At 34.1% G+C, this 26,662-nt stretch overlaps 1 protein-coding gene across 1 annotated transcript; it reads right to left on the bottom strand.

The window, feature by feature from the left end:
- Positions 1-331: 331 nt before the first annotated feature.
- On the bottom strand, positions 332-25,380 carry LOC111508832 (uncharacterized). Its single transcript, XM_023164449.2, has 3 exons — positions 25,113-25,380; positions 14,838-15,224; positions 332-1,731 (listed from the first exon to the last, which is right to left on the bottom strand). The coding sequence occupies exons 1-3, from the start codon at positions 25,116-25,118 to the stop codon at positions 451-453; spliced, it is 1,674 nt and encodes a 557-aa protein (XP_023020217.2). The 5' UTR covers positions 25,119-25,380; the 3' UTR covers positions 332-450.
- Positions 25,381-26,662: the final 1,282 nt, after the last annotated feature.

The following is a 26,662-nucleotide window of genomic DNA, read 5'->3' as shown; positions in this document are numbered from 1 at the left end:
GGCGACGCCCTCTTATAATCTACATTTCGTCGCCTGAAACACTGTCGCCCTGGAAATTATTGTCTCATGACTTTCTCATCGAATTAATAATTTTTTAAACATAATCATGCTTCACTTAAAAAAAACAGTGTGATGCACTGACAGAATAAATCAAGATAGAAGATGGAAAAAGAGGTAAATTTGCCGCCCTTTAAATATGCCGCCAACGTGAAAACTAAAAACTATTAGACTAATTTCGATTTGATTTTGTTCGAATATTTGAAAAAAATATTTCTATAGCATCATCTAGGATGGGTGAGAGATGATTCAATTTTTTTATGGAAATGCTTGATTTTCGTAACAATTTTTTAATAGAAAACAACATTTTGGTAATGAATAAATTAACAGGCAAGAGAGTGAAATAAATAAAATAAATAAAGAATTGTCAGTCACAATAATAACAAAAAATTTTCATTCCGGTCTCTCCCTAGACTGTATTTTATGACCGAATTCTTCACTGGGTTCGTCTGAAGCAGTATTATCTTCATCAGAATATTCTTCGTACTCCACTGACTCTCTTCTCGAATTGTTTCCAGTTCTATTCCCTTCTGTATCACCTTCATCGTCTATTGTGGACTCGTCAAGTATGATTATGGGCTCCTCAGAGTTTTGTGAATTTGTGGAAATTTTCATCAGGTTACTATTAACTTTCCCCGCAGCCTGCAGCTGTGCCAGTCTTTCAGCTGCTTCCTTACTTGGAAGGGAAGAATAATAAGATGATTTCAGCAGGGTCTGCTCTTCTTTGTCCTTTGGTTTATTGGAAGAAGATTCAGCATCAGGTTCGACATCATTATCAACGACATCAGCACGTTTTTCAAAATAGTTTTGTACAATTTCGGATTGAGCGATTTGCTCCGCTGACCCTCTAGAAGCAGGAACGTACTGTAACTCATCAGCCCCAGTATGGAGATTATGACTAGTTGAAACCAAAGAGGATAGTTGCTTTTTGGACAAGCTTTTTTGGTGAGCCTGCTCGTCGTAGTTGAAAGAATGATATTCTGGTTGGAATGCTACCTGACCCGATTCTGACTCTTGCAGATGATCAGATAGGCTCACTTCGGGTTGGTAGATTTGCTGTGACAAAAGTGTTTGATAATCAGATAACTGCTGTGTTTGTTGTTGTTGTTGTTCTTTAGGGTATGCAGATTCTATCAACTGATAAAGTTCCTGAGGAGTCAAATTGTTATTCAAAATAATGTCTCCTTGGGGAGGATTCTGTTGAGTGTTCTGTGGAGGATATGATTGAGATTGACTTTCAAATTGATTATGGGCATTTTGTTGGATAGGAGGCCTTTGTTGAAGCTGCATCTGTTGTTGAATCTCTAGTTGCTGCAATTGTTGCTGTTGCTGTTGTAACTGATTTTGCTGTAACTGTTGCTGATGTAATTGTTGTTGTTCTAAGTGTTGCTGCTGTATCTGTTGATATTGTTGCTGTGCTCTGAAAAATTTCTGGCTAGGGTTAGGTTCTGGATGTTCGGTAACTTGGTACTGATGACTCTGCTCCACCTTCACATATGTCGGAGGGTGTTGGTAGTTTATTTCATTCCGAACTTCTTCCACTATTATTGGTTTATCTCTTAAACTCAAATTGGGAGCTGGGATGGTATGTATTGGACCCTTTTCTCCTACCTGCTTGATGGGATTGGTATAGGTTGTTGGAATGTTATTGGTCTGTATATGGTAGTCCAGTTCCTGAAAATAAAATAATTTGATGTCAACATTATATTGTGGCAATAATGATCACGAAACTTCTTGATTTTATGCCTACGAGGTATTGGTTTTTTAAAACTCGTAATAAAAGTTCCACCTTCACAGATCTTGCTCTGAGGGGGGACTGCTGATGCAGGAACGATAAGAATTAATGACCCCGATGGAAACTTCAGGACCTCAATGAGGATGTGATCTAGAGACAAATACTTGTTGATATTTTCTGAAATGTTGTCGACAACAATTTTTCAACTCCAGAATTCATAACAATAAGAACTACATCAGGCTTATTAGCTTGTGTGAGCCTGATGGTAGGGAAAGAATAGTTTCAATAAATTCGGCACTTCTCATTCCCCACAACTGATAAAATATCCTCCGGGGCGTAGGGTGACACCGGTGTCCCGTCAATAGCATGATAGATACGTAGGTGGTAAAATTGGTTATTATCATTATTATATGCATTTCTTATATTTCAAAAAAAGTTTTTTCTGATCCTAAACCAAATACATAAGATATTTTCTGTCAATATCTAAACATGTTCAGATTATGATAAATTCTGTTCAGTAAATCTATAGGGATTTTGTTTCAGATGAATGATTGTAAAGTTGTCAGCAAATGAGTATATATTTCGTTTGAAACTTGTAAATCTGATATCATTTCATCAAAGGTTGATTTAATTGGTCTTATAAATGTTTCTTTTAGTAGATATTGGTATGTCATTTTTCAACTTTTCTTTTATATATTAGGTTGTTTCAAAAGTTTTTTATGTTTTAATGTCATGTATTTTTGTAGCTCCATATCTCAATAAATACAGGGTGAGTGAACAAGATTCCCTCGGTCCATTGCTATCAGAGGAAACACTTTTTCGAACTGCTCAATTTTTTTTGCAGTCATATCGTATCGATAAATACTATCTTTTGAAATTATTTTCTCTCATACTGGGTGATTCAGCCGAGCATGGTCAACCAAAGTTATATTTTTTAAATAGAACACCCAGTATATGTATACGTCATTCGATTCCATATTTTTTTAGCTCTCTTGTGAATTTTTGTTATTCCAGGAAAACCTATTTCGCAGACAATATTTTTTTAATTCACCACTTGCATGTCTACGGCAATTAAGTAGATTTTTTTTGGGAATACTTAGTCAACATCAGTATGATAGTTTCGGGAATCTGATCTTTGGGAAACAATATATAGGGTGCTCGGTAAAATCGGTCAAGTATCATTCATTTTCAAACAGACATAATTCAACTTTTTCAAATGAAACACCCCTGTATTTTTTCATTTGTATGAAATGTTTCAACATTTCACTAAATTTTTATCACAGGTATACTATACGAAAAACAGATATTTTACAAATTATACCAAGTTTTAGTAATTGTCGTAACCACAAATAAATGTATTTTCTTACGTTCACTTACTCAAATTTGTTTTTAGAATACCCATTCAAACTAATCGCTAGTACATTAACATTTTTTATACCATCAAGTAATGCGTAAAAATTCTAAAGAATATTAATACTGCTTTTTTCTTTAAAAACCCAGTTATCCATGACTGACATCAATGCAAATGGTCTATACTTTGAGGAAAAGTGGAGGAAACTGCCTCCTTGCATTTAGGATTTACAAAGTTCCCCGAAAGAAGACAACCAGACGGAAAGGCATTTCAAGCTCGAAAAACAAGATTCGAAAGAACTGGTAATGTCAATCATAAAAAGTTCGAACGTGTCTGCCCTGTGACAAATGAAGAGCGTGTCTCTAATGATACGAGCAAGCAAATTTCATCTTTACCACATGCAATTGATGTAAAAGTGACGAGGAAGAGATTTTGAACAACGTGTTCAATTTTGCTGATGAGTCTCAGAAAAGATCAATCAGAAAAATGATTTTTTCGATTTCGTGTTATTTTCTGATGAAGCGACTTGTCATAAAAATGGAACTGTGAATCGGCATGACATGCATTATTATGCAACGGAAAACCCCCATTTTGTTCGTTGCCTGAACCATCAACAGCGTTGGTCACTGAATGTGACCAACGCTGGGGTGGAATTCTCGGAAAAAGTGTTATCTGTCCATGTTTTTTGGATAGGCATCTTACTGAAAGAAGATATGTAAGATTTCTTCGGCATAAGTTTTCGAATTTATTGGACGGGGTTCCATATGGAACGAAACTTAGAATGTGGCTACAGCAAGACAGTTTACCACCACATTTTAAAACTGAGGTACGGGAAGTCCTCAACGATCATTTCAATCAAAAATGGAAAGGTAGGGGTGGGCCTGTGGCATGGCCATCCAAATCATGTGACCTGACCAAAATGGATTTTTATGGGGGTATATAAAATGGATTGTCTACCAAATTTGTCCAATATCTGTACAAGACATTAATCGAAGAATCACTATAGCTTTCAGGGAAATCTCAGACGATATGCTGAAACGTGTAGATAATTCGTTTAAAAAAAGACTAACATTATATGTTGCAGAAAATGGTCGCCATTTTGAACATCTTTGGACTCCTCTATTCAATAAAAAATTTGGGCGTTTTTGTTCACATTGAAAAAATGTGAAAAATGAGTAAGTGAACGTAAATAAATGAATTTCTTGTTGTTTCAACAATTAAAAAAATTGGGTAGAATTTGTAAAATACCTGGTTTCCGTATAGAATACCTCTGATAAAAAATGTTGTGAAATTTTGGAACATCTCATATAAATGAAAAAATACAGGGTGCTCCATTTGAAAAAATTGAATTATGTCTGTTTGAAAATGAATGAAACTTGACCGAGCACCCTATAGATTGTTTCCGAAACTTGAGTTTCCAGAAATTATCATAGTGATGTTGACTAACTATTCCTAAAAAAATCCTCTCAATTGCTGTTGACATGCGGATAGTGAATTTAAAAACATTGTCTGCAAAACAAGTTTTTAAGGAATAACTTGGCAATGCCGCAATGGAAATTTGGAAACAAAAATTCCTTAGAGAGCTAAAAAAATATGAAATCGAACGACGTATTCATATACTGGATGTTCTATTCAGGCCACGCTCGGCCGAATCACCCAATATGCGGGAAAATAATTTTAAATGATAGTATTTATCGATATAACTGCGATAAAAAATTGAGCAATTCAAAAGCAATCAAAAAAATTGTTTTCCCTAATAGCAATGGACCGAGGGAATCTTGTTGACTCACCCTGTACATTGATACTGTTCATTTTTTCCCAAATTTCAGGCCAATTCTTGTCTACGAATTCAAATTGAACCAAAACGCTGCAGAAGCAGCCCGCAAAACTAACCACGCCTTTGGCAATGATTAGTGTTAATGAACGCATTTTTTGACGATTGTTTGCAAAATTTCGATCCGGACATTTCAGTCTGAAAGATGAGCCCGAAAGTGGTCGACCTACAGTAATCCAGGAAGAGGATTCGAGGATCCTGGTGGAGACTGGCGTGTGTAGGCGGAACTACTGGGCGTCAGCTCCCATGCAGGATTCAAAACGAATTGAAAAGGTCAGAAAGCTTGAAATGTGGGTGCCTCACAATTTGAACGATCGCCAGAAGTTGTTACGTTTCGGAGTCTGTTCTTTTTTGCTTTTGCGCAACCAAAACGATCAGGACATTGGTTGGACACCAATGAGCCATCCATGATCTTCTTGAAGGCGAAAACCCATCAAAAAATACCATGATTACAGTACCCGAGTACTCAATTTTCATACTGACGGAATTGATCGACTTGTGTTACGTTGGCAAAAGTGCACTGATTCAATTTAATTGAATGAGTATTCAAAGAAGAGTCATAAAAACGAAATAAACTTTCAGAACAACCTAATTTGATCAACATAGGTGTGGTTTCCGAATTACATTATAACTTTCACAATATTCATGTTACTATTGTCGCTATAAGTTTTACTTATTGATATTTCAATGATGTATTGAAAAGTTCCTAAATTTTGTTTTCCATCAAGTATGATAAAGTTCACACTATTATATTTTCTTGATTTTCTATTATATAACGAAGAATTGTTGATTTGCATCTGTGACTGTTTCATAGGATACTTCATTGTGAAAAGAATGGAATACAAAAATGTTTGACCTTTTTTCTCTTGAAGTAACAATTGTGTCTCAAGTGAATCAGGTTTACAATATTTCGACAAACTTTACTTTCCTTCAAGTGAATAATTTCGTCAAAGTAGTATCTATTAAAAAGGATATCCTCATACATGAAATCTTGATTTTGTTCAAATTCAGGTTAGGTTAGGTTAGGTTAGGTGTGAAAGAATCCTCTAAATATTCCTTATGACTGTAGTAACATTTGTCCAGTAATAAGTTTTTAACTTTCTTACTGAACAAAGTTGAAGAATTCAATCTCTTTATAGAAAGTGGCAGTCTGTTATAAAAATTTATGGCATTATATAATGGAGATTTTTGAAATGATCCCTCTTATGTGAAGGGACCCTCAGAGCAGTAGCATATCGAGTATCACGACCGTGAATGCTCAAGTTCGTTATATACAAGTCAAGGTTCCAGTGCACAAAAATGACACATTTCATTATATAAATTGCGGGTGCAGTCAACAAGTGTTCTCTTTTGAAAACGGGTCTACAACTTTCTTGGTACCCCAGGTTGAATATCAATCTTATCAATCGTTTTTGAGAGATGAAAACTCTAGAAAATTCCTTTGCACATCCCCAAGCCATTATGTTGAAACTAATGTGGGAGTATGCATTCGCAAAGTAAACATTTAGTAAACCAAACCTATCTAAACAATGTTTCAACTGTTTGATCGAATAATTATGAATAATCATAATTCAATTTTTAGTTTCATTCAATGTAAAGAGTATGTTCTCCAACATAACGTACAACGAATGTAGGCCCCTCATTTTAGATATATTAGATCAAGCCAAAGTAGACCATATCACTTTCTTTGAAATTTCAACAGCTTCCGATGTGTGCCTTAATCAGAGCTACCTACAGTTCAACAACAAATTTTATAAACAGGATTCAGGTTTACCAACCTACCCCTCAGTCCACTTTTAGCAGACATATTTATGAACAGCTTGGAGACCACTATAGTTAATTCCTACCTGGGTAAAAAAATATACATTTTTGGTACAGATATGTAGATGATATTCTTGCCTGTTTCAGAAGCTACACGACAGCTGAACCAATTTATGACATTCATGAATAATCTCAATAGCAATATTCAGTTCACACTCGAAACACAGATAAAGAAATAGATACATTTCTTAGACCTGACTATTACACACAATCAGAATAAATTTGAGTTCCATGTTTTCAGAAAACCTAGCTATACAGACATTACCATCCCAAGCGATTTTTTCCATCCAGACAGTCATAAATTAGCAGCCTATACAATTCAATGTTGCACAGAGCATTCTCACTGCCTTTATCTGCTAACAATCTAGCTAGGGAAATTGATATAATTACACAGATAGATCATAATAATAGTTTCAACGCAGATACTATCCAGAAGTTAGTCAGAAAACAAAGGCGTAAATTCACTTACAGATTAATAGGTAGTTTTTTGTTTCGTCAATTCGTGTTTCGTCTCCTAGGGAAATTTTACCTGTTATGACCCATTTTATTCTTGTTTCAACTGCAAAATATACCTGGTTAAGGTGTTCTTGTTTCGTCACCTCATCTTTGCACCTGGGCTAGTGATTAAGAGGCTTCTATTATGCATTTTTTATTTTTATTTTAAAAATAATTGAATATGGTTTAAACAATTCGATTCCAAATAAAGTCTAGAAATTGGGAAAGTTTGCCTTCTTCAAACAAAAAATCATATCTTTCCTCTTTATAATATTAGTTTGAAAATTACGCACTTATATGGCCCTAGTAGTCCCAGTTGACGAATGCGGAATAAATTATTACCTGCGAAAAGGTCAAAAAGGTACAGGTAACGAAACAAGAAATTTTGGGGCAGGTGACAAATCACGAATTGACGAAACAAGAACAAATCAATAAATATACCCCCAGGTCAAACAACCAGAAATCAAGAAATGTGTAATTCTAACATATTTTGGAAAAAGAACATAGATAATTGTATGTTTCTTCAAAAAAAAAAAAACAATGTGGAAGTGGAATTCAGACCACATGCCAGGTTATCTTATTTCCTTTTCAATGTCAAAGATAAAGTGGAGAAATCTGGAGTTGATGAGCTTAAGTGTGCGGAGTGTAATAGTGTTTATATGGGGCAAAGTGATCGAAATTTCAAAAAATGGTATGCTGAACATAAAAGGTCCTTTGGACTAGGTAAAAATGATCCGACGTTTTCAAACCATTCCTTGGCATGCAACCAAAAGTTCCCGAATCTAAACGATATGGAAATTGTGCAGTATGCAAGGAAGGGTTGGAAACTCAATTATTCGGAATCCTTGGAAATTTACAAGCATAAACATTGCGGGTGCAACCAGTTACATGATCAAATCGATTTAGTTTACTCACCGGTTTTCAAATTAGTATATCCATAGTGTCACTAGTAAATAAAATTCAGGTACTCAATCAAGCTAAGTACCTCTATTATTACCTACAGTGGTACTTTATAAGGGATAATGTAATCAACCATTGTTAGTTTATTGTATGAGTTTGAAAATGTACTTGTAGGACGAAACTGCAGTAACGTTAGTCATAAATAAGTGGTAAAAAACATACAAAGTTTCAATTCTCGTTTCTTCATTATTTCCTCTTTGAAGATGATCACTTGGTGATCGAAACACGTGTCGAGGTGTTAAAAATAACGATTTGCTGTTGGGAAAAAACTCCAGTAATATTCATTACTACACCAAAGGTTCCAAACAGTGCATCATAAATTGTAGAATTACTTACTCGTTAAGTATATACGAGAAGATCCTCCTGTCTTAAGATACAACAACTTGAGTAAACACCACTCTGAGTGGATATGAACGTGAACAAACATTTGCACAAAATTTGAATATTTAAAAAAAATATTTTTAAAGAAAACCATCTCCAACGTGCAGAATACGAGAAGGAAAACTTAACGTACTGTGGTCACTAAAAATATATCATTTGTCAAACCAAATATGTTCTGTAATAGTTGAAGACTTTATGTCAATGTAAAATTTTCACTTTCTTTTCCTCCTCGTACTCTGCACGTTGGACATGGTTTTCTTTAAAAATATTTTTTTTTAATATCCAAACAAAAATATTCACATTTTGTGCAAATGTTTGCTTATTGTGATGTTCATGTTCATATTCATTTATTAAAGTTGTTGTAACCTAAGACAGCAGGATCTTCTTGTATATACTTGACGAGTAAGTAATTCTACAATATTAAAAGAATTTAAAGTTCAATCTAAAATTAAAATAAATATAATTGAATATTACTTACTTGCAGGTATCGCACTGATGATGGCGTAACAGCCGAAAGCGCTTTGCAATTTACAAATAATTTTTTTTTTACACGAAATACGATTCCTATTCTGATTTATCAGTCACGTGTAAGCAGTTTCAACAAATCTCACCTTAGAAACGTTTAAAACTCATTCTATCCAAATGTTTGGAAACTAATAGATTTGAGAATTCTGAAAATTTACTGATTGACCAAATACAATTGAATGCTTTCCCGTTGTTAAATTTGTTTGTTTCCCCTTATTAGTTTATTACTAAATGTTCGTTTAATCTAACCTCTGGTAAAATTATAAGTAAATAAATAGGTAGGTAGGTTGTTATCTCACTTAACACTCACTCATTCATCATCTCTGCTAGATGCACACTTAGAAAGGAATTTCGAATATTTCAACTACCCCCCCCCCGCATGGATAATAAATATAAAATAATCCTCACATTTCAATAATTATAAATCACGGGTGTCAATTGTGTACCTATTCAAAAACGTTGAGGCTGAATAGCAATGAACTATTTGTACTCTGGTAATGAATATGGTTGTGCAATAAAATGGATAATAATAATATATGTAAATTACCTTAAGGATAGAAAATCATATTCATGAACAGATGAAAATACTAAATAAAATAAATATGTATACCGTATCAAACAGATTTATTAAAAAATAATCTAATATTGCTCTACGAAATACTCCCTTGAGGTAGAATCCAATCTCGTGACATGGCCACGAGTGTGGATCTGTTCATTGTAACCACCAACGGAATATTGAATGGATAAGTTTTGCGAGGTCTACGGGAAGGGACATTGAATCTCAGTCATGATAGGATTCCTGTAGCATGTATCCTGTTGTTCATTACATTATACAAAAAATTCATCATGGTGAGGGATCTCGTAGTTCCTGAAGAGAGAACTTTAAAGGCATGTCTAAGTTGATTGGATCTGAAAACTTTCTGTAACATGAATACCTGAGCAATTCATTTTGTATTTTCTCGACTGTATTGATTGTGGACCGATATTCACCTGATCATACTATATAATTATTATACTACTCACATAAGTGAGTATAATTATTATACTACTCACATAAGTGAGTAGTATAATAATTTTATAATATTGTTATTTGTAACGTTCCGAGTTTGTCTAATAATGAATCCTAACATTCGATTTGACGATTCAACAATATTTTGAATATGTTTGGCGAACGATAAAGTACTGTTGTGAGTTACTCCAAAAGCTCTAACCTCAGAACATCTGTGGAGGACTTTCCCATCCATTATATAATCAGAAATAACAGAATCCTTCAAACGAGATATTGTGATGATTCTACATTTGTCAATATTGAATTTCAATTTGTTTGTGATGCTCCATTCATAAATACTGTCGATGTCCCTCTGCAAATTAACACAATCCGTAACTGTTTGTATCTGTTTATATATTTTCAGATCATCGGCTAAAAGCAAGCATTCAGAAAATTTTAAAATGGAACGGAGATCATTTATGAATAGAACAGATAATAGTGGTCCAAGGTTAGATCCTTGAGGAACACCAGGGTTAGTATGAAATTTACCTGATGTGTTACCATTGTGTTTCACACAGAAGTATCTATTTTGTAAATAACTTTTCAATAATTTCAATAAATTCTCAGAAAATCCAATTTTATTTATTATATATAACAAAACATCGTCGTCTACTTTATCAAGAGCTTTTCTGAAATCCGTGAATGTAGTATCGAGGTAACTCTTTAATTCTAGTGTATTATATGCATAATTAGTAAAAATGAATAGATTGGTATTGATTGATTTATTGTTAACAAACCCGTGCTGTTCTTCCGTGATATATATTTTTGCATTGTGAAATATTCGTGTATAAATAATTTGCTCAAATAACTTGGCCGGAGCACACATTATGAAGATTGGCCGTTGATTTTCAATCTCACATTTTTCAACACTCTTATAAATAGGTGTTGTTATAGCAGTTTTCCACAAATTGGGAAAAACATTTGACTTGATGATAAGCTTCAATATGTGCAGAAGTAGTATTTTCACCCCATCGCCACAAGCTCTCAAAATGTATACGTAGGTTCGTTTTATGTTGTAGATGTGCAGTAAGGAAGAATTTTTGAATATTCCAACTGGAGCGCCAGCCGCAGGAAAAAAGGAGCGTTCATAAAATTAAGTTACAAATCTTTAAAGAAATGAACTTTAAACGTTCAAGCCAGTCTCGAATATACCTACACAGTAGGTTGAACGGACTGACGCCTATCAGAAAACAACTACTCCCCTGGGTAATACCACGAAGGGCGTTGTTAAGTGAAAATTAAGTTACCTTTTCATGACTGTTTCTCTATACCGGCATTTTTCGGAGGATAGAATTATGTATGTAGATTCGTTTTATATTGTAGATGTAGAATGAGAAAGGATTTTTAGATATTTCAACTGGGACGTCAGCCTCGGGGAAAATGGGGCTTCCATAAAATAAAATTATTTTTTCATTAGTGTTAGAAATTACACATTGAACGGTAAGACATCGTTAGTCCTTAGCTCGCACAAGTTTCTCAACTTCTGAGAGTTGTCGTTCCTATTGAGGCAACAGCTGATTAACGGAAAAACAAGAATTTAAATAGATTTTTTTTCTGCATACCGGAATATTTTCGAAGGCTGAAATTTTGTATGAAGGTTCGTTTTATCTTCAGTTACTGAGAAGCTGAGAAACTATGAATAACTATCAATTACCTACTGTATATTGATATTTATAGGTAAATTCACAACCATATTAAGGAACGAAAAAATGCACGAACGCAAGAAAATGACATCAGAGATGATAGTAATTCTTTGAAAAAAATTTGTCTCCCATTAAATTCTTCCAAAACACGTATTATATGTCACATAATATTGAACATTGCCCAAATACAAATTTCTTGAGATATATGTAGACAATCTAAAATTTGAAAACCATAGGTATGTTGAAATAAAAAAAAAATTGGTTTCTGACTGATATCTAGAAAACTTGGAATTCTTATGCAGGGTACCTACTTTGGAATGAGAAAGGATTTTTAGATATTTCAACTGGGACGTCAGCCTCTGGGAAAATGTGGCTTCCATAAAATAAAATTATTTTTTCTACTCCCGTACGTGAAATAGTATTTTCACACACCGTTCACGAATCGTAAAATGTAATTTCACGCCTTTGTGCGTGAAATTATTTTTACGCCCTAGGGCGTGAAATAAACCAATAAGAATAACATGGTACATTCAAGTGTTTTTATTACCAGTGCGTGAAATATACTCATAAGAAATACATTGTAGTCTGTCCATAAGACCTAATACATGAATATTTCGCTGATAGGCGGCCTTAGTGCATCTTTTGTTTAAGAGCAGCAATAAAACATAAATAAACTGTCACAATAGCTTGATCATTATTGTTGTGAGCTCATTGTTGAGAGTTAATTATTAATATTTTAACATTATATTATAATGGATTCTGATCATTCAGATATACGAAGTACCCCGCCGGATGTTATGGATGCAGCCAATGAGGCTAGTAAGACTTCAATACCCCAAAAATCATTGAGCGTGTATGAAAATACGTATGAGAAATTCATGGCATGGAGGAAAACAAAGAATATCAATTCATTTTCTGAAAACGTAATATTGGCATATTTGTCAGAATTATACAAGAACTTTAAGGCAGCAACACTTTGGAGTAATTTCTCAATGCTAAAAAGTACCATCAGCATTAAAAAACACATAAATATTGACTATAGGTACGTGCTTTTTTAAAAAGGAAGAGTGAGGGATACGTTCCCAAAAAATCCAGAGTTTTGGAGAAAGAACAAATACTGAAGTTTATACAAGAAGCTCCTGACGAAAAATTTTTATTGACCAAGGTAAGTTTAGTGTCTCTCGGTAGTATTAAATAAATAGAAAATAATATCTATAAATAAAGTAGATCCTGATAAGTATAGTTGACCAAATCAAATATATTATCTAAAACTATGTTAATGTGATATCTAACTATGATCTTCTAAATTATTTTAAATTGGGCGTTGAGAATCGCGTTTTCACACATATATTTGTAACTACGAATGTTTCAGCGGTAGTGCGTCGGCCTCGCGCGCCCAAGGACCTGGGTTCGATTTCTGACAGCCATAATCTTTTTTTAGTTTCTATATTGTAATTTCTTTTTCTTTTAGGTTATACTAATATTTGGACTTGCTGGAGCTCTTAGAAGAGATGGACTGTATAAACTGAAATTAGATGATATTAAAGATTTAGGTAAAATACTCATACTAAACGTCCATGATACAAAAACCAAAATCTCAAGAAAATTTACCATCACGAAACATCTTGAATTATACCGAAAATATACGGCACTCCGTCCGCAAAAATACGCAGAAAAAAATTTATTTATTAATTATCAAGGTGGAAAATGTACCTGCCAGATAGTTGGTATAAATAAAATTGGTAAAGTTCCTTCGGTAATCGCAAAATACCTAAATTTACCTCATGCTGAACAATATACAGGCCACTGTTTTAGGCGCGGTCATCCGCCACGTTATTAGTAGAAGCTGGAGGCGATTTGCTTACCTTAAAAAAACATGGAGGTTGGAAATCCTCTGCAGTGGCAGAGCATTATATAGAAAACTCAATTACTCAGAAAATTGATGTGGCAAATAAAATTTTATCGCCTCAAAATCAAATTTCCCCAGCCCCTATCGCCACTACTTCTATCATCTCAACTTCCAAGTCAAGAAACACATTAATAGAAAAATGAAATGCTGCAGGTGTAAGTTTTGGAATGGTCACAGGTTCCAATATTACTATTAATAATCATTATTATTCCACATCAGAATGAAAACCAAAAATAATAATCTCAGTATAAGAATTAATTGTTAATTTTATAATATAGGTACTTACTAATTATTCTGAAATTCAATAAAGCTCTTTAAACTAATGGTGCTTAATTTTCTCTGTATGGTGGTAGAAAAAGTATAGTGTGCAACATGTGCGTGAAGACTTTTTTACACTCGCGTTGTTTGCGACACTCGCCTGAGGGCTCGTGTCGCAAATTCCACGTTTGTGTAAAAAAGTCGATTTCACGCACTTGTTACACAATATACTATTTTCATTAGTGTTAGAAATCACACATTGAAAGGTAAGACATCGTTAGTTCTTAGTTCGCACAAGTTTCTCAACTTCTGAGAGTTGTCGTTCGTATGGAGGCAACAGCTGATTAACGGAAAAACAAGATTTTAAATAGATTTTTTTTCTGCATACCGGAATATTTTCGAAGGCTGAAATTTTGTATGTAGGTTCGTTTTATGTTGCAGACGTGCAATGATAAAAATACAGCATGTAATTTGAATGATTATTTTCGAAGATATTACAGATTCAGAATGCAGGGACATAGCCGTTGCGGCGGTACCTGGTAACCTGATGAGAGTAACCCCTAAAGAAAGCATCTTGTATATAAAGACATTTTGTAATATATTCATTATCAGCATTGCACCTATGCGGAACCAGGGCGGTTCGATAGTATTATATAAAGCACTAATTAGGTAGAATTTATTCAGTACGCATGATGAAACTTTCTATAGCGAAACACGTGTTGCGGTTCTGTAAACTGTTCAGTAAAAATCTCACATTGAAGTGTGACTTGAATCAGTCATAAAATTGAATTCGATTTTGTTGTGGATTATTTTTACTCACTTGCATGGCTATACTTGGAGCTGATAAAAATGGTTTCTCTGGAAGCACTGGAGGAGGTGGTGGTTGTGACTTATACACCTTTTCCGGCATGAATTTCAGACTGGCTTGCGTATTCTTCCAGAACGTTCGGACGGGTAGGGCGACTGGTCGTGGTGGCGCTTGTGGGATACCCATTGGAATTTTATGTGAGTCGTGCATCATGAGCGGCATTTGTGGAAAAGGTCTGCGTACATGTCCTCTCGGTGGATACTGGGGCGGTTGATGCCATTTTTTAATGAACTGCTGCGATGTTGGAATTCTGGGAGGATAGGGTGGTCCACGGATTTTGTACCTTGGATACTCCGCTCCAAGTTGGGTCCATAGTGATAGTAGTATAAGAAGAATGATCTGGAATTAATTGATAATATATTAGTTGAGTACCGAAATAATATTCACAAAAATATACAGCATTTACTTCGGCTTTGAATAAAAATCAACCGAAGAAATATTGCTGGCATAGCTTCCCCACTATGGCTTCAGAGGAGAATAATATCCAATTGACCTTATTGAATTATCGATACACTGGCCTATCATTAGATGGAAATCAACAACACTATCCATAATAATGAAACAATTATCACACTGACCTTCACTGAAGATGCATTTCGCTAAACAGTAGCTTCCTCAGTTACTGAGAAGCTGAGAAACTATGAATAACTATCAATTACCTACAGCATATTGATATTTATAGGTAAATTCACAACCATATTATGGAACGAAAAAATGCACGAACGCAAGAAAATGACATCAGAGATGATAGTAATTCTTTGAAAAAATTTGTCTCACATTAAATTCTTCCAAAACACGTATTATATGTTACATAATATTGAAAACTGCCCAAATACAAATTTCTTGAGATATATGTAGACAATCTAAAATTTGAAAACCATAGGTATGTTGAAATAAAAAAAATTGGTTTCTGACTGATATCTAGAAAACTTGGAATTCTTATGCAGGGTACCTACTTTGGTCCTACAAGAACATTATGCATTATAGCAGAGCCCAAATGGAGTAATTTATAAGAAACATATCAATATCGAGAATGTTATAAACAAATTGAACTATTTTACCAAAAATAACGTTTTGAAACTTGTAACTCAGAAAGTCCGATATGAAAGAAATATTCACAAAATAACATTGAAATATCCTAATAATAGATATTAACTTCATTGTGCAAATTTGAATGTTCAAGCTTGTGAAAGTGCCCAGGAACTATCCCAGAAATAAATTTCATATTATCAACATTAACACTTGAAAATCACAGAAAATGACATATTCTATTAACGAATCGGTAGTGTCAGATATTCTATAAACATTCCTTTTCCTACAAATTCACTGTTCAATTTAACTTTGATGAACCTTAATTTTGTTAATGTTACATACAAGTTAAAGTAAAAGGTTGAAACGTGTCGAGAACTATGTGGTATCAGGGTGGATAAAAATTACAAATAAAAAAACTCAAAAATAAAATAGGCAAAAAAATTATTTTAAACGGTTTCATTGAAAAAAAGGTGATGTACTAGAAGGTGAAAAATAATTTGGAAAGTCCTAGGTAGCAGTCATCGTACCACTCGCCTCAGCAATCTACGGTATTGACCAGATGAAAAAAATATAATTGTTGGGAGTAGCGTAACCTGAGTGAATATGTAAATACTACACCCAACGATCCTATTATTTTTTGATCTGATGAATACCGTAGATTGCTGGGGAGAGTGGTGTGATGACTGCTACCTAGGACCTTCCGAATTATTTTTTAGCTTTTAGTACATTATCTACATGATTATTATTTTTTTTCAATAAACCGTTTAACATAAATTATTTACTTATTTTATTGTTGGGTGAAATTGAAGATATTATTGTGAATGGATTTTCTCTTCCTTCTAGATAAACGTTGGCTGCTGACGCGAACTAATGACAAAGACAATGTTACCAAGATTATGGTTTATCAAAGTTGAATAAATTACGGTTCATCAAAGTTGAATAAAACAATGCAGGAACTTTCATTGTATCTCTTACTTTCACCGATGTTTTAATGGAAAATGATGTTATTTTGTGTAATTTCCATATGTTTACGTTAATATATAATTAATTCATTTCCAGGACAGTTTCTAGTCACTTGCACACTCTTTAGAATTGAAATTTGAACAATGAAATGAATATCCAATGTTGGTTAATTTCAATGCTATTCTGTAAATCGTTGTTGCATGTCGAACTGAGTTGAAAATTTCAAATACCTAGTAAGTGGATTATTATATGTGATTTTCAGTGAGCTATAACCATAATTAACTTGAAGTTTCTCATATGCTCCCCCTTCTGGTCTTTCCTACAATCTCTTGGTGTTGCAGCTACTAGAAACGTTCAAGTAGTTTGAGTGGACAGCTTCATTGTGTTTTCAGGGCATGTGGGTAGGTTAAGATTGGGCAGATGGAGGGGGCGGTTACCTCAATTACATATTCAGAAATAGTCGTTAGAAGTAGAAAATGTATTCAAGTATTTTTTTAATCTGTATAATGAATTATTTTCAAAACCATAAATCTAGTAGTCGAAAAGTAATGACCTATTGTGAGTAGAAAATATAAAAATATATATACCTCAATTACATATTACATATACCTCAATTACATATTCAGAAATAGTCGTTAGAAGTAGAAAATGTATTCAAGTATTTTTTAATCTGTATAATAAATTATTTTCAAAACCATAAATCTAGTAGTCGAAAAGTAATGACCTATTGTGAGTAGAAAATATAAAAATATATATACCTCAATTACTTATTACATATACCCCAATTACATATTCAGAAATAGTCGTTAGAAGTAGAAAATGTATTCAAGTATTTTTTTAATCTGTATAATAAATTATTTTTAAAACCATAAATCTAGTAGTCGAAAAGTAATGACCTATTGTGAGTAGAACATATAAAAATATATATTTTGTGACAGTGTGCAATTATGTATTTATGAATATTGGACGAAAGTCATATTTTGTGGGGGATAATCAGTTTTTTTATTGACCATTGAAATTTTTATATTTTTCAGATTGTGGAAGGTGGAAATACCCAAAAAAGGATTTATGAAATTTTTGAACTGGTCATGTAAAGAATAACCAATTATGATAACAATTGGGGACTGATGTAAACTGGTGAAACATAATTTTTCAGATATCTTCACAAAATCAACTGTAATTTTTTTCAACAGCTGATGAATCGGTAGTAGGTACCATTCGATTTGAGATTAGATATACAGGGTGTTTCAAATTCTATCTTTACCATTAGGATCTCGGAAAGTATGAGAGATGCAAAGATGGTTGAATTGGGGCAAAGTTGCGCATTCATCTGACTAACAATATACCGTTGAGAAAGTTCTGAAATTCCAAGTATATCCGGAGGTACCCGGAAAAACAGAATTTTCGAAAAATAGTTTTTTTTCTGGCTTCATTTTTCGAAGGATTCGAAAATAAATTGAACTTCCACATTGCCACTCTTTCTCTGCTACATGATGTTGTTTTCAGGTTTGCTATCCGACGTTTCGTCTTCCGGCCACCATCATCAATTTAATTTTTTTTAATGGGCGCTACATTGGATTTTTTCTGTTTTGAATGGAACCAGATTTTAATTTTTTAATGAGGTATCATAAGTTATCATACTTTTTAGAGAAAGTTGAGATATTGAAAAAATTAATTCTTATCATAATAGGCTTTGACTTTTGATGTTTCTAAATTTGACTTTCAATTTGTTACACTCAATCACATTTTTTTATTATACAAGTGATTGAAATTTTGGTGAGAAATGGCTTTCACGAATGAAGAAAAAAGAGATATGATACAAATACGATAGGAACAGTGTTAGGATATCGGAAATGTATTTGAATTTGTATTCCGAAAGACGACATTCACATCGAACTATGTTGTTCAAGTTATTGGATCAAAACCTCACCGAGTTTGGTTCATTTGAAAAGCCGGGGAAAAACACGTAGACAGAATGGATCAGGAATTAAAAAAAAAGTGATAAATGAGGTATGTATGAGATAAATTAGACATTGTATCCTTTTCAATAAAAATTAATAATTTGCAGATAAACATGAACCCGGGGAAATCTCCACGTCAAATTTCCTCCGAAATGAATATTTTTCATATAAGTGCTTGGAGACATCTCAAAAAAAGTGGTTTTGAATATTACAAAATACACATATCTCAAAAATTGCATACAGGTGATCCTGAAAGGCGATTAGAATTTTGTATTTGGCTAATAAGAAGACCTGACTTTTCTGTTTTTGTGGAAAAGGTAATTTGGAAAGATGAAAGCACTTTTACGAATTGTGGCATATTCAACCGAAATAAGGAACACATTTGAGGCATAAACAACCCCAGGCTGTTCCGAGAACATCGACCTCAAGTGCGATTTAGTATTAACGTGTGGGCAGGATTTTACAAAGATAGAATTTTAGGTCCTTATTATTTATTTGACAGGATTCTGAATAGAGAAACCTATCACCAGTTTTAAATGTGGTTTTCGAAGATTATTTGGATGATCCACCTTTGGCTAACTATAACAACATCTGGTTTCAACATGATGGTGCTCCACCGCACACTACCAGACGAGTATCTAATTACCTGACTGAAAGGTTGGGTGATAAATGGATAGGGAATAATGGGCCGGTGGTGTGGCCAGCAAGGCCTCCAGACTTAAGTGTTATGGATACATTCTTATGAGGTTCACTGAAAAATAGAGTTTTTGGCCAGAGAGAAGATCAAAATATTGAGGATCCTCAATACAGCATTGTTAGAGAGTTCGGAAAATTGATGAAGAGGAAAATTAATCGTGCAGTGAATAATATTCGAAAAAGGGCACAGTTGTGTATATCATGAACAATGCCAGCATTTTAAGCATTTGCAGTGATTCACTTTTGTCTTTAGGTACATTTCAGTTAATTATTGTTATTTGTTCAAAGTTCTATTTTCATTGGAAAAAAATCTGTTTGAAAAATATGTTTTTCCGTTAATCAGGTGCCGCCCCCATACGAACGACAACTCTCAGAAGTTGAAAAACTTGTGCGAGCTAAGGACTAACGAGTTCTTACCTTTTAACGTGTGATTCCTAACGAAGGACACAATGTTTAATTTACCTCATACTCCGTATTTTTTCATTGGCTTTTCAAACGAACCAAATTCTGTGAGATTTTGATTCAATAACTTCAACATAGTTCTATGTGGTTGTCGTCTTTCGGGATACACGTTTGAATACATTTCCGATGTCCCAACAATGTTAATATCGTATTTGTAATAAATTTGTTCATATCTCTTCTTTCTTCATTCGTGAAAGCCATTTCAATGATTTGTCAAATAACAAAATGTCATTGAGTGTAATAAATGAAAAGTCAAATTTAAAAACATCAAAATCAAAGCCTATTATGGTAAGAATTAATTTTTTTCAATATCTCTAATTTTTCGAGAAAAAAAAAATGATAACTTATGATACATCATTGGATACATCTGGTTCTATTCAAAACAGAAAGAATCCAATGTAGCGCCCATAAGAAAAAATAAAATTGATGATGGGGGCCGGAAAACGAAACGTCGGATAGTGAAAACACCACTATGTAGCAGGAAAAAGTGGCAATGTGGAAGTGCAATTTATTTTCGAATCCTTCGAAAAATAAAGTCAGAAAAAAACATTTTCCGAAATTTCTGTTTTTTTCGGATGTCTTCGGATGTACTCGGAATTTCAGAACTTTCTCAACGGGTCAGGTAAATGCGCAACTTTGCCCCAATTCAACCATCTTCATATCTCTTATAGTTTCCGAGATCCTGATGGTGAGGATCGAATTTGAAACGCCCTGTATAACATTATCTCAAGAAAAATTCATTGAACCCCGTTTATCTATATAGTCACTTGGAGTATTATTACAAACTGAGAATTTATTTTGAAATTGATTGCTTTCTTCATTACGTAGGAAATCCTTAATTTTTTGTAAAAAGATGAAAAAGTAGAAAGCCAAAACCTTTATTTCTCGAAAACTAATACCGTTCGGTATAAAATTCACAAATGTATCAGAAAATGACATAAAAAAATTATAAATGTATAACTAGACATAGTCAAAATTGTTTTTTTATTCTGTTCTCTGTACACAATCAGCTATTGTTTCTAACTACGAAAAAGTATAGATTATTTAATTACCAATAAAAATACATTGGATTTAGTGAGTGTACGCCTTTACTGGATAAAACATATTTCGTTGACTCACTAAGAAGGGGATGAAAAACATTATTTTAAGCAATAATGGTTGATAATGAAAACAGTTTAATAACTAAAAAGTTACCGGTTTTCATTAGATTTTTTTAATGGTAAAAATGTCACTTCTGCGGTTGTCTTATGTAGATAAGATCCCACTACATTTGATTTGGAAATTCTGAAATTATTTTTCAACTTTCACTGCAAGCAATTTCTCTCATTGCTTTTTCAATAATATTCTTTGGGGTTAGAATTCCAATTCTAACCCTAAAAGAAAAGGAGTTGTTATATTGAAAAAATATATTTTTACTGCAGTATCGATATATCCAACAAATATATATTGTTGGGTCACCCAGTATATATCCTTTCTGAATCCAATTAAGTGTGTATTAGCTATACGATTCATTCGTAACGAAACATTCAAATCGATATATGATATGCACATTTGGTAAACACTTATATGGGAACGAAAGTGTTAGGACAGTTTAAGAATACTTAATGATTTTATGAGTTTATAAACCTTTCGTAAGCCATAATTATATTTCTTGAACATATGAAGTTATTTTTATAAATAGTATCTATGAATAGTAATAATAATAATAATGCAAGCTTCAGACCTTTGAATACATTTGTAGTCTTTACGGTGATAAAAATAACGATCACTATCTAACTTTCCAGTGGATGTTGGGAACATGAAACATGGTTTTGAGTTCGATTTAAGATACAAACATTATTCTGAGACTTGTGAGATAAAACAAGAACAGAGCTACTTGACCATGAATTGTTCATGCAGAAAAAATGTTTTATTATAAATATCCGTACGAATAATTGATATAGTATTAGGCTCCAGATTTTTTTTCTATGTCCTTTTCTCTCTTACAGTACTGCAATCTATAAAGTATTTCTACACAACTATTATTAGAATTCCGAAGTCACTTCAACACCTTTCTTGTGCAGTTTTCTTTAACCAGTTTTTTGAAGTAAAATCATAATGAGTCTGATGACTCTGTCGAGGAGACATACAAACAAACTAATGAAATGTAAGGCATTGGATCACAGAAGGTATACATCTAGTAAGGAACATGTACAAACTAGGGCAGGGCACAAGCTTTTTGTAATCGGTGTCATGAAAAAGATGGTAGACGGCTCCCAAGTAGTAGAAAAAAAACCTCAGTGGTGCAAAAAATTTATATCGGTTAGTTCTTCAGAAACACTTCTAGTGAATTTTCAATATACGAGTTCCTTTCCAGAATAATCAGAAATTTAAATTTTTCAAATCATTCTGATACTTGATATGACTCTCAAGTTCATAGTACCAAAATGTAGATATATATCAAGTTGTCCGGAAACAACTAGAGTCTAAGTAACACTTAGATCGTTCGAACATGTGTGATCAGATACTTCTTCAAAAATTTCATGTCTATGACTTCCTTTCAGGATAGAGGCTGCTATTGTCCACCTTTCGGATAGGTCTTTGTGAAAAATGGTTGCAAGAGTATCGCTTCGTGCTGATTTGTGACCCACTGTTCAAGACACCAAGTTAGGCAGCGAAGACCTGCTGCAGTTTGCGAAATAGGAATACATTAATTTTATAAAGTTCAATTCTATTCAAATGCAGAATTATCTCTCCATCAAAAAATCCAAAACATTATACTTAGCCGTGTTTTGGTTGGTTTTCGGGTTTTACCATGGTCTTCTTTGGTTATAATCTCAAACGTTTCAACTGCAACTGCGGCAGTCATCTTCAGTAGCGTCGTCAAAGTACTCTTATTGACGTGTCAACCAAGGCTGTGCCAAGGGGGGACGTCCGGACTCCCCTCTGGGACGGATAATACAACTGCACAACCATTGGCTGACACGATCATGGCGTCCCGGAAAAACCTTGAGATTGACTGCAACAATATGGTGGGACAGGGGTACGATGGGGCAGCTGTGATGAAAGGTGCTGTTAATGGCGTACAAGCAATAATACGGAAATCATATCTCGGAGCTCTCTTGTCCATTGGAGTTCTTGGCCCTTTGTCATTCATGTAGTGCACTTCCTATAAGAAATTATATAGGAACTGTGAAAGCAATCTAAAATTTTTTGAGATCATTTCCAAAGCGAATAAGCTTCCTTCAGGCACGCATTAGGGCCAACTTTCCTGATGCAACATAACAGAAATTAACACCAATGTGTGAAACGCGGTGGGTGGAAAATCATAACGGCTTGTTGAAAACATTTTAAATCTATTATTGAGACTTCAGAACAATTCAGCACAGACCCGGATATTTAGACCTCAACCAAAGCTTCTTCTTTACTCAGATCTGCTCTTGCCAGCGAATTCGTGGTATCACTCTGTTTTTTTGGCGAAGGTATTTGGAGCAACATCAACAGTATGCGAAGTCCTGTATCACCTCTTTGTGACTTAATAACAGCTGTCGTCCATATTCAGAACGAATATCGCACTTTAAAGATATTCGATCCAATATAGAAAAATTATTTTCAAGTTCATTTACAGAAGCAAAGGATTTGTTGGCCAATGTCAATGACAAGATCAAGCTTTCACGGTTGACATCAGTATAGAAGCATCGCGCTAATCCAAATACTAATAACGCTGAATAGTATTACTGTTGCAATACACCTATTAGAAGACTCAACTTCCCAGCTCAAAATAGGATTTACTGACCACAAGAAAGTGATTGCTGCTATGTACACTCTTATACCAACAGTCTGTGACGAGAAGAAAACGCCATTCGCAAGAGAGGACCTAGTGATGTAACCTGGTGGAACTAGACGAAACACAAGGTGAATTTCAACTATGGAAATTGTTGTGGCAGAGCAAAAGCTCTTCGGACCGGCCGTCCGGGCCGTTGAGTGCAACATTTATTTATATGTTGTTGAACATCTTGTCGCCTCAACCAGTAACCACGTGTACCCCGGAAAGGTTATTTTCTACACTAAGGCGCCTAAAAACCTACCTACGGAACTCTTGTGAGAAAGAGAGTCTAACCGGGTTGATCCTAATGGCATCATCTCAACTGATCATGTTATGAGAGAATTTGCCTAAAAAAATCTACAGGACTTGATTGAACAGGAAATTTTAGGTTTTGAGTTTTAAAAACGAATATTACTATTTCGACTGAATTAAATTCACCTATTTCCACTTCCTGTCGGAATCTTTGGAAAAGGGCTGCCAGATTGATTCTTTGTACACTGACTTCTCTAAAGCGTTTGACAGGGTCAACCATAACCTCTTACTCCAAAAGCTCAACAGATATGGTGTAGGTGGGGTACTATTGGAATGGATTAGTAGTTATCTTACGAATAGGACTCAAATGGTTAGAGCAAATTATCACTACTTCACGTTATTCGAAGTAACCTCTTCTGTAACTCAGGGGTCACACCTCGCTCCCTTATTGTTCAATTTATTTATTGCTTCTGGTACGCCAAAGAACTATTATTTTCAGATGATTTAAAATTTGTCCTAATTATTAACACCTCTCTGGATGCCCATAGGCTTCAGTCTGATTTTGATAATCTATCAAACTGGTACTGTAACATTTCAATGTACAGTCTTGTCAAATGGTACTAACAAACTGTTGTTTTTTGTTTAATCAGTGAATTCATGGAAATTCTTACCGGAAGACCTTTTGGTCAAACATTTTGGCCACATCATAGTGTTCAATAAACACCATGAGCTTAGACCTATCAGGGAGTCAAGTTGTCTTTTTTCTTTCTCAGAAGTTTTCAGAAAGACTATTCCATTGAAAATTATAAAAAACTTGATACAATCTTTACAACAAACTACTCAATAAAAGGAAATGCAGTTCCTAAGAATGATTTAGGTTTAACATAGTGGTCAACTCTCCAAAAGGTTTATAATAAACAACTGTTCTTGAAATACTTTTCACTTCTCAGATCCGTGACTATTTTCCTAAACTGCTAAAATAATTATTTTTCGGTTCGAAAACGAAAGATTTTTTCATTCGCTTAAAAATTGTAAACTACAAACGTTGATACTAACCTTCATCGTTAAGAATAATCAAAAATCCAATTTTTTTATCGATGTCATGCATGCGCTGAAGAATATTTCTCACTTTCCACTCCGTATAACCCACTAAGAACACTCAAGAAGTAATGCCACTCGTCGGAAGAGTCATAGTAAGAAACTAAACAAATAGGTCAGTAATTCAACTTTTATACCGTTTTATATCTTCACTTCGAGAGATCGATGTACTAGGCGGTTCAAAACATGTCCGAATAAAAGTAGTTGTAATGGTAAAATGAGAATGGAACTCAAGATTCTCTCTAGAAATAATCACTGAGTGATGAGTTGGTACACGTTCATATATTAACAAATAATTCGACGTGACCGGCGATACCTAGAGATTAACTACTAATGAGTTTTTCCATTTGAAATTTCTAACTAGGAACTGCTCTGACAGTGAAAAGCAGTTGGAGTAAATAGAATAACATTGTTCACCACAGTGAAAAATTGATTTTGAATGTATCTGGAAACTCTTTAAAACCATTGTGGCAACTATTACAATGAATCTATCTATTTATTTATTATTTCAGTTTTTACACGCTTCACCTGTATGTATGTATGTATGCTTGTTTGTTTGTTTGTAACTCTCAAGGTCGGGATCTGTATTTGACAGAATTATCAACATTATTGCTTGATCTATTCGCGGACAGATGGCGTTGTGCGTAAACTCCTTGATATATCGACATTATTGCTTGATCTATTCGCGGGCAGATGGCGCTGTGCGTAACCTTCTTGATATAATTCGAACTCGCTTTACATGTATTTCAAAATTATTTCATTTTAGGTTTATTTTCCTTAATATAATTGTTATTTTCAGCTATTCATTTTCAATTCTTTTTTTTAGTTGTTTCAGGGATTTCAAATGATTTTATATAGTAGAAAATGGAAGTCCGAACTAGTGAAATTCATGGAAATAAGTGTTTAAGAACACTTGAAATGTTGACAGTTGCATACGGTGATTGTACTCTCAATTAAGAAAAGTGTTTACAAGGTTGAGAAGATGTGAATGACGACGCTCGCCCTGAACGGCCCAACACATGAACAACCGATAAAAATGTTGAGAAAGTGAAAAAAAAAATTGGAGGATCGTCCACTCACTATGAAAAAAGTTGGTGAGGATGTCGGCATATCGGTTGAATCATGAAGTGTGTGGTGTGTTCGTTCCAAAATTGTTAATTTTGACAGAAAAAAGCGCCGCATGACCATCGCTCAAGAGTTGTTGAATCACATCGAAACCAAAGGCCAATCATCCCAATAGAAGATATCGGAACAGCCAAGATTAAAAAAAGCATGCAAAGTTTGATCAAACATCGGAATTTTACTCACTGTTTTCTTCGATTACCGTGGTGTAGTGCATCAGGAATTTTTGCCACACGGTCGTACGACCAATAAGGAGTATTATATTGAAGTTATGTGCCGCTTGCCAGAAGCATTACAAAGAAAACGGCCAGTATTGTGGAAAAACAATTCATGGCATTTCCATCATGATGATGCACCTGCAAATCGTTTCAATAATATGGCCTGCT

The sequence above is a fragment of the Leptinotarsa decemlineata genome, unplaced genomic scaffold, assembly GCF_025532065.1.
Source record: "Leptinotarsa decemlineata unplaced genomic scaffold, Ldec_3_MD MMD2_tig00003308_RagTag_RagTag, whole genome shotgun sequence".
Classification (NCBI taxonomy): Eukaryota; Metazoa; Arthropoda; class Insecta; order Coleoptera; family Chrysomelidae; genus Leptinotarsa; species Leptinotarsa decemlineata.
The sequence above is the reverse complement of the archived record's forward strand: the minus strand, read 5'-3'. Positions and strand labels throughout refer to the sequence as shown.